The sequence below is a fragment of the Lycium ferocissimum genome, chromosome 7, assembly GCF_029784015.1.
Source record: "Lycium ferocissimum isolate CSIRO_LF1 chromosome 7, AGI_CSIRO_Lferr_CH_V1, whole genome shotgun sequence".
Classification (NCBI taxonomy): domain Eukaryota; kingdom Viridiplantae; phylum Streptophyta; class Magnoliopsida; order Solanales; family Solanaceae; genus Lycium; species Lycium ferocissimum.
This window is the reverse complement of record NC_081348.1, coordinates 35610931-35620402: the sequence shown is the minus strand read 5'-3', so window position 1 is coordinate 35620402 and position 9472 is coordinate 35610931. Positions and strand designations below refer to the sequence as shown.

At 36.3% G+C, this 9472-nt stretch overlaps 2 protein-coding genes across 2 annotated transcripts; both read left to right on the top strand.

The window, feature by feature from the left end:
• On the top strand, positions 1-1470 carry LOC132062162 (uncharacterized). The gene is made up of 3 exons (XM_059454792.1): positions 1-440; positions 561-1349; positions 1454-1470. Exons 1-3 carry the CDS (start codon positions 212-214, stop codon positions 1468-1470), a joined length of 1035 nt encoding a protein of 344 aa, XP_059310775.1. The 5' UTR covers positions 1-211.
• Positions 1440-6334, top strand: LOC132064657 (probable protein phosphatase 2C 71). Its single transcript, XM_059457720.1, has 8 exons — positions 1440-1837; positions 3016-3143; positions 3562-3634; positions 3918-4005; positions 4181-4350; positions 4884-5027; positions 5132-5260; positions 5985-6334. The coding sequence occupies exons 1-8, from the start codon at positions 1487-1489 to the stop codon at positions 6156-6158; spliced, it is 1257 nt and encodes a 418-aa protein (XP_059313703.1). The 5' UTR covers positions 1440-1486; the 3' UTR covers positions 6159-6334.
• The last annotated feature ends 3138 nt before the right edge of the window (positions 6335-9472 follow it).

Sequence of the window (9472 nt, the reverse complement as noted above, 5' to 3'; positions counted from 1 at the left end):
TCCTATGGGTTTGCGGCCCATATAGCAAATTGAGAATCAGTGGTGGTCTTTGACTGTTCCCAGGTAGCCAAAGGCCCTTTCCCGGGTAAAACCAAACAGAAAATAACGATCATCACCTCTCCCAAGAAAAGACATCAACCTCTATCCACAGAGAAACAACTCATCTTCAATCTAAATAATCTTAGTTGTAATAGCATTTGTTGTCATAGTTATGGCTGATCCTCTATGCAAGTTCTTTGACGCTCGTTCTGTAACAGGTTCTCAATACTTTGCCACCTATTTTTCTGCCCAAAAGCCCTTCCTCTTACTCCCACTTGTTTCCCTTCACTACCCAAGTCTTGTCAGAAGAAAAGGAAGAAGAAGAAGAAGAAGAAAATCACTTCCCATTGCTTTCTGTTCCACACCCACTTCTTCAAATCTTGATATCATCTCCACTCATGGTACGTTTATTCTTATACATTTCTTGATAAAGATAAGTTGTTTGAACTCTTTTGTTACATGTCATTTGAGATTTATTGCTTTTTCAAATTGGTGAGGTTTTGATATCTTGCTGTTGGCAGAGAATTCTGATGGCACTGTACTGTTTCGGTTTGGGGACCCAAGTGATGCAAAAGATGATGAATTGGAGGAATCCAATGTGGGGGTTGAAGAGGTGGAAAGGGATGGTGAAGAGGAATTTAGTGTGGTGAAAGTTTTTGATGGTGATAATGAGAATGAAGTCATTGTCCAGAAAGTAGATAGAGAAGCCAAGGGTCAGGCTGTGATGGTGGCCACTGATGCTGGTATTTCTGAATCAGTAATAACTAGCAATCAAAAGAGTGATTATGTAGAAATAAACACTGGATTGAGTGAAAATTTTCTAGGAGATTCGACGGATGAAATTGGCTCAATTTCAGCTGTAGGAATTCAAGATCAATCAGAAGATGAAGTCTATATTGAGAATGCAGAACTTGTCGAGGAGACTTTCGAAAAGAAAGATGATAGTGAAGCTTCAATTCTAGCACCAGAGAATTCTAATCCTTCTTTGGAAGTTGAGGAAGAAATGAAGGGTCAATCAAGTGATGAATCATTTGAAGAATCAGACAATGATGACAAATCACCTCTTTTAGGTTCATCTGCAGCAATGCCTGAATACTGTGACTTGGTAAACACTAAGGAAATTGAAGAATCTGAGGAAGCAGGTTCAAGTCAATTGATAGAGAATGATGATGACAAGGATTTCCATGATGATTCAACTCATGTTGAGGTTTCGAGTGAAATTGAGGCAGCGGAAGATGATATTGAGATTGTCCAACAGACGGAACAAATACCTGAAAATGTTGATCCGATAATGGAAGAGCCCGTAGAGAGTGCTCCCGAGGGAATTAATTTGGGGAGTACCGAAACTGTTGTTGAAGAAATTAGTCCCCAGAATGCTGATATTAAGCATTTGTCTGTTGAGATTGTCCAACAGACAGAACAAATATTTGAAAATGTTGATCCTATAATGGAAGAGTCCTTAGAGAGTGCTTCTGAGGGAATTAATATGGGTAATACTGAAACTGTTGTTGACGAAATTAGTCCAGAGAACGCTGATATTAGGCATTTGTCTATGGATGATGAAGAACAGAGTATCGAAGTCCTTAATTTCGAAAATGATGATCAAACCAAGCTGATTAATTTGTCTGTAGATACAGAGGATCAGGCTTCTCAAAATAATACCTTCAAGGATAGTGATGAGACTAATGCGATTGAAGCAATGCCTCCGTCTCCTAAGCGGGGGGCTGAGCCAATTCTTGATGATGAAGTTGATCACGATCTAGTATCAGAGTCTAATGAAGGCGAAAGTCCAGTACTGGTGAGTTCTATACCCACCTATCGATAAGGTTTGACATGGTAAATTATGTGCGCATTATAGGGCATTGCTTGCTCCTTCTTCATGTATTTTGTAATCTTATTGTGGATAAGATGAAGTTACCCATTCTGATTAATAGGACTCATGGTTAATAAATTGTATATCAGATGTTATTTGGCTGATGTTGTGATAGTCAATTAAAGAATAGGGAGTATTTATTATAGAATGGTGCATATTGTGCAATATGTGGCTATTTCCAAATTTAGAGCAGCATATACGTTATATTCTAATTTATTCTAGTTATGCATGTAATATGCTCCTCTGCTAGATTCCTCTCTGAGTTTAGCTACCTTAAGACTGATCTTCAAGCTCAACTAGGTATGATAAACTTGTATTTAAATGCTACTACAGGTTTGTTAGCGTGCAACATTTAGTGGACTGGCTCTTGAGAACTTTATTATTTCCCCCATAGCAGTGATTACTTAAGAACCTCAAATTGCAATTTCATCATGGCTGTTCTTTTAACCTTTAAGTTGGGAGTTCAGTTAATTAGCGTAACATTTAGTTTCTTTTTATATTTCGACAGAATACTGTACGAGTTGGAATGTATTTTGGAACTATGAAACCACATTAATATATGATCTCATAGCGACATAATACTAAGCTATGATGGATATGTATCATCAGAGAAGCTGCTATTGATGAAACTCTTTAGCATCCCTCTTCTCTTTTATGCAAGCTAAACAAGAAAGAGTCATAGCTTTCCCTTCTTTCTCTAGTTTCCAACACAGGGTGTGTTTTCCTTTCCGTTGCTAGAAGATGCGAGTTGGTTCATTGTCACACACACTGGGAAATTTTTTACTTCAGTTATTAACTTTCACTTTGAGTATGCTTTAAAACTTAGTCTTTCATCAACTTAGTGAATCTTTTTCATCAGCAATTACCTGGTTAATATTTGTCATATTCGATGCTATCCTATTGACCGAGTAGTTTGCCATCTTACGCTACTTTAACATTGATCACTGTCCTAAAGATTTAGTTAGCACATATTTTGTACTTGAAAGATCCCATTTTCTCTCCTCATACAATTACAAGCATGCTTGAATGTTTTGTTTGGGAGCAACATGAACTGGTTCTTCCAGCAAACTGCAGTTATAATTTACTCTCTTCTATATTCTCAGACAGATGAAAATTTACCTAGCTTATCCTTCGAAGTGGTAAGAGAAGAAGATGTAGAAAACACTGAGATCACGGAAGTGTTTGATCATGAAGTGGTTGAGGATAAATCTTCAGAAGTCTTAGACAGCAGGTATTTTGCTAATATCTTGGACCTTCCTGATTTTAGAATTACTATAATTTTTTTTATTTTTCTTGGATATAACATGTATACATATTCTAAATTCTCTGGATGCATATGTTACTAAACTCATTAAAGATTGGTGATGTTAAGAGTTATTTTGCTTACATTTTATGACTGCCACTTTAGTACTATACCGTTGTGCTCTTCTAGAGCAACACACATGTTATGATTCAACCAATAGGAGTAGTTTATTTTGGTAAAAGCTCCTCCCTCCCACACCCTTTGAATACATATGGCTACTCTTGATACGTCTGATATCTTACACTTGAGAGGTAATACGTCATAAAAGATCAACAAGGTAATGTCCTTACATTTACTTTGAATAAGTAGTAATGCATTTGCTGTCCAATGTTCTCATTTTCAACAGCAAGGAAGCCACACCAGCAGCAGCAGAATTAATTCTGTCTTCCGGTGCTACTCTGCTGAAATATCCATCCAAGGTATTTCAGATATATTCCTTACAATTTTCAATTCTTGAATTTAAAAGTGACCACTTACTCTTCAGGTTGAATTGAGCTTAACGGTATTTTTAATATTAAGATGCATAAAAAAGCAGTTCAGCTTTTAATATATAATATGTTTGAATTTCAAAACGAAGTAAATGTTTATTCAATAAACTTGAATTTGGAATATATGTCAGAAGATATTGGTTATCATTTTCTTCTAGCCAATAAAACATCATCATTTATGAGTAAGTAATTCGAAAAATATTAAATAAACCAGGCATTGGCAGGTGGACATGAAGCATATTTTGTTGCTTGTGGGAAGTGGCTAGGGGTAGCCGATGGAGTTGGTTCCTGGTCTTTGGAAGGTAATTTCTCGCTGACTCTGTTTTCTATCGTGCATGGCACCTGTATCGCCTTAACTTCCATGGAATTTTAGAAGTTTAGAGGCACCTAGTGTATGTTTTCCAACTCAATGACGATTAAGTCCCAAACCATTTTAGTAAATGTCGATTTTAAGGGAATGTGCCTTTTATTACTCAGGGAGTGATCCAGGAGTATATGCCCAGGAACTCATGCAAAATAGTGAATTCATTGTTTCTCAGAGTGATGAGGATTTAATAAATGACCCTAAGCAAGTCCTTAATCTGAGTGTCACAGCAACAGATTCTCCTGGATCTTCAACAGTCTTGATTGCTCGTTTTGATGGAAAGGTATTTTCACTACCAAATTAGTATGTCTGTCTTATGCTACACCACACTCAACTTATGATACCTTCCTGAAAATAAAAGCATGCAAATATAGCTCACACTCCTATATATATACACAAACACACACACACACACTCACTCTTCATAATGGACTGACATATGACTGAATTAAGCAGAAGTCTCGACTTGAATTCTTTATAGTATCGGGATCTTTCCTTTTTCTTGCTTTCTGCAGTAACAATCAGCGTCATTTTAACTTTGATATGTCATTTTATTTTAATTCTAAAACTTGCTAATTATTTTCATCTAAAAGATATCATTAGCATATGTGTACATTTATTAGCAAGATTAGAGTACTAGGAAGTTATTTATGCTATATACAGTGAGATACCTTTGCTAAGGATACATATTGGTGACATGTTACTTGAATAGTCTTCCAGTCCGTCAATGTGCTAATACGCTAGAAAAAATCATGATTAAGTAATTACAAGCGCTCACTCATGAACTTGTTTTCAAACGAAATTTATTGTTAACAGGCTCTTCATGTGGCTAATATTGGAGACTCTGGATTTATCGTACTAAGGAATGGCAGTGTTTACAGGAAGTCATCACCCATGCTTCACGAATTCAATTTGCCCATACAAATTGAAAAAGGTGATGATCCTTCTCAACTTCTGGAGGTATGTATGTGCACTTGTTTAATGAGGCCATCCATCTGAGAGATGTGTCCAAGCTTCTATTCACAAATTTCTCCATTTCTTATGTGCTGCACCTTATGTTTCAGGAATACAAGATAGAGTTAGATGAGGGGGACGTCATTGTCACTGCAACAGATGCACTTTTTGACAACTTATATGATCAAGAAATAGTGTCAATCGTCTTAAGGTCACTGGAAGTTGACAAAAGTCCTCAGGTGCCAATGCTATTTTTGTTTACATTTTCTCGTCTTACCTTCTACGAAATGGTACTAGAGTTTTCTTATTTTTTGGGTGTTAGCTGAAGGGGACAACGTGTTCTTAGAGCAATATATAATGGATGCAGTTCCAGGATCATAGAGTCAAGCTGCTTAGTGGTCGTCTATTTACATAGCGAATAAAGGCAAACGCTTTAGCTCGAACGCATGACTTATGTCTCTTTTTCAATTTATAAAATTAAGATGAACCTATGCTGCTCGCCCTATAGTAAGTGAATGAGAGGGTGCAGTTCTTCTTCCTCTACGAGAGGAAGGGTATAGAAGCTGCCCAGATCTTCCATCTTCTTTGGCTGGCTATATGGACAAGAAGTGCATTGTTGTATTTGGGTTGGAACTTAAGACCATAAGGTCTAGACGTGGGGGTTCCAGCTATAGCTGAAGACAAGGAGAAGATACTTATTTTACTGGAAAAAATTATTTTATTCCTATTAAATTGTTCTACCAAGCGGTTCAGGTTTGGATATTTCTGTCACAGCATGGATTGCACTAACCTCGCCTTGGTTATGCAAGTACCCGAGCCTCTTACCGACCTGCAAACTTTCAGAATCACCTTAGGAACACCCGTCCAAAATCCATAATGTTATTTAATCACATTTCTAGTATGTAATGCGATGGTCTTTATTTGGTCTTTTTTGGTCTTTTTTTTTTTTTTTTTTTAATTTAGGAAATTGCGGAGATTTTGGCGACAAGGGTGCTAGAAGTGGGTAGTTCTGCTTCAGGGAGAAGTCCATTTGCTGATGCAGCTCAAGCAGCTGGATATGTTGGGTATACTGGTGGGAAGCGCGATGATGTGGTTGTCATAGTATCAGTAGTTACAAAAGGTAACCATGCCAAATGACAACTAGATTCGTGTAAATTCTAAACGTTTCCTTCCACTTTGTAAGCAGTTTTGATGTCTCAAAGTGAGTCACTGTAACCTCTATGTTGATAGGGTTCAGTTGCTTCTTTGAAGTGTAATTTTATGCCATCTGATTGCTATGCGCACACCATCCATGGCTGCTCTCGATTGATTCTGATCATCTATGTTCCTGAGGAAGAACTAGTTCATTTTTTTATAACTGTGGTGTCAAATGCCACCTTTGTATGCATCTAGACTATTCCACCGAGCACACGCTACCTCTAACGACCACATGTATCGGACTACCGAATAACTCTACCCACAGAATATTGCACCAAGTACCTGCTATCTCTCACCGAATAACTTTATATATCAAGGCTCTAGCAGATGGAAAGGAATAACCTAGTGATTTTCTCTGCTGGGATCTAAACTCTAGTCTCCCATAAATTTCATCACTTTATCTCTATGCCACGTCCTTATGTTCGATTTCCCTTTCACCTCTCTCTCTCTCTCAAATTTTCATTCAATAGACTTATCTCGTGTCTGGATCAACATACTTCCCCGTCTGAATTCAAATGTCATTGTGCACTTGTTGAGAGTCAATCTAGGTAACTTTATCAAAAGATTTTTAGTATAAAGTTTGTATTCAAAAGTTGCATCTGCATTATTAGTATTAGTTGCAGTTTTGGAAATTCTTAGTTAAAGATCACTCAATTAAAGAGGCGATGTCAAATCATGAGGCATGCTTGTGATATGATTGTAATGTGAGTTGGATGGGTCCCGAGAACCTGAAAGTCACTTTTGATATATTTGAAGATCTTTTATGGTTATACGGGGGTAAGTTTATTCCCAAACGTGTGGACCAAATCATTTTTGGGACTGAAAATTATTTTCGATCTCCATAAAGCTTGTGTAAGTATTCACAAAAATGCTGCTGCTTTATATCCCATGTGAAATCTTTCAGCTGGAACTGCAACTCCGCCCTACAAAAAGAATTCTCGTCTATTTTACACTCGTAACTCCAGAACCCAATTAACTCCAATGTGAAAGACACTACTTGGTGAAAAAAGTAGTATGAAATTAAGGTTTGTTCGACGGACCTAGGATAATCAGGCCAAAAAGTATGAAACTAAGGCTAAAAAATATTCAAGTAAATCAAATATTAGATAATTTCTACAACTAAACAACTAATTACTGGAGCAGTAATATAGGCAATATCAAACACTTGAAAGGTGTTCTATTTGGCTAGCGGTTTTCATTTGATATAACATTACCACATCGTACAAATATTGTTTTCATTAATTCGGCTTGCGAAGGACCTAGAAGAGAGCATGATTGAGTTTTTCTTAATTCTCTTTAACACATGAATAAACAAATTTAGTCAGTACGAAGTATATAAGCTTATTATTTGGACCATTAGTCTGTCCATCTAGAATGGGGGAAGAAAGTGAAATTTGTGGTTGGATTCTTTAAGTATGGAATGGAGGTGGAGGGGACCCATGAAGGCATCACCAATCACGGGAATAGCAAATAGCAATACAAAGGAATTATGCCCATCATACATTCGGTGCCACTTCAACTACCCCACTTCTCTTTTTTGTCACAAACTCGATCATAGCAATGAGGCCAATGGCCACGTAGTATCGCATCTTGTTCTTGCATTTTCTTTTGGGGAAAGTTTACGGATGCCCCTCAAACCAAAATAATTACCCGTGCATATCCTTATTACTTTTGTACTCCCAGAAAAAATTAAAAATATTTATTCGACATTTATGTTTCAGCTATTATACCAATCTCGACATATAAATATATGAGATGGATAAATAAAGATCTTAATCCTTCTGTGATTCTTCCCGTAGACGATTATGAATGATCATGTTCATTTATTAAAATAGACACTTTTCTTGAAAAAAACATCATGACATCACATCTTATATACATATACCGCGGTAAAACTCACCAGTTGCATTCGTCAGCGATATATAAATATACTACAAGATGGTAGTATAAAACGATATTCTCCATGACATAATGGATATATAAATATTAAAGGTATCGAGGAAGTGGGTTTAGCGAGGAATGTCGGGTTAATATTTCCAGTCGGTGGGAGTAGAAGCGAAAATAGTTTGGGAAGGGGGCATGGGCGGGTAAATGTTTTATATTTTAGGGGTATTGAGTGATGTTTTCCCTTTTCTTTTTCGCTCGGTATTTGGTACCTGTATTGGAGCCCAATTATTTTGCATTCGCGCTACATAAGGTCCATTAAGTGAAGAAATAGCGTACCCTACCAATTTTTTTATATATGCGACTAAACAGGAAACTACAGTTTCATAGCCTAACGTTAATCACATCCGCCGCACTGTGCACAAGGATCTTGTTCTGTTTTGCATTCTAAAGGACTTCCCCGCTCATGTTCCCACCTCATTTTTCTTTTCAATTTTAGTGGCATAGTATGTTCTTGCATTCAAAAGGACTTCCATCATGTTCTCAACCATACTCGCTTCTTTATTTTATCGGACATTTCTTTAGCATATAAAGAGATTTTACGGGTTGAGTATTAAATCGAATAGGAAGTTTTTTTGTTAACATGAGTGTTTAGTTTTTTTAGCAAGAAATTAGTGTCACGTCATTAAAAGATAGCTGAATATATCACTTTTTGATCTTTCGAGTGAAATAACAAAAGATAGGTGTTTATGTGATGCAACAAAAAAATTACTTTATTTACCCTATTTCTAATAGTCAGTGATCGTTTAAGCAATGAAACTCTGATATGGGATTACAGACATACATACAAATATACACACCAGCTAATAGATAAGCATATCCATATTAGATGAGTAGATAATATGTGAAATAATGATATTACGTATTATCTATAAGTACATTACTAGTCCTAATATTTATAACCTCTGTCAATACTGCCGTTGTCCCTAGTCCAATATACTTTGTTCTAATCGATACTATCATACTATAAGCCAATGGTATTACAAGGTTTTAATTCTATTGCGACTTAATTACGAGGATTCATGACAGGACAATATGTACAACAGTACGAGCATGTGTAGCTTGAACCTCTAAAAACATATCACTAACGGAAAAAATTCACATTGCTAAGTGGGCGTTTGGCCATAAAAATTATTCACTTTTTTTCCAAAATTTTTTCACTTTTTTTACTTTTAGCGTTTGGCCATAAAAATTATTCACTTTTTCCGGGGTTGATTAATCTAAAAACAAAAAAAATTTTTTTTAAAAAAATTTCCCCTTTTTTTACTTTTTACCCACATTTACCCAAAAAATCAAATTTTAAAAAATAG

Excerpts from the sequence above, each read along its gene's own strand:
- LOC132062162 (XM_059454792.1), top strand. The coding sequence starts at position 212 with ATGGCTGATCCTCTATGCAAGTTCTTTGACGCTCGTTCTGTAACAGGT. Across the intron at positions 441-560 it reads TGATATCATCTCCACTCATG|AGAATTCTGATGGCACTGTA; the intron begins GTACGTTTATTC and ends TGCTGTTGGCAG.
- LOC132064657 (XM_059457720.1), top strand. The coding sequence starts at position 1,487 with ATGGAAGAGTCCTTAGAGAGTGCTTCTGAGGGAATTAATATGGGTAAT. Across the intron at positions 3,144-3,561 it reads TCAGAAGTCTTAGACAGCAG|CAAGGAAGCCACACCAGCAG; the intron begins GTATTTTGCTAA and ends CATTTTCAACAG. Across the intron at positions 3,635-3,917 it reads TGCTGAAATATCCATCCAAG|GCATTGGCAGGTGGACATGA; the intron begins GTATTTCAGATA and ends TAAATAAACCAG.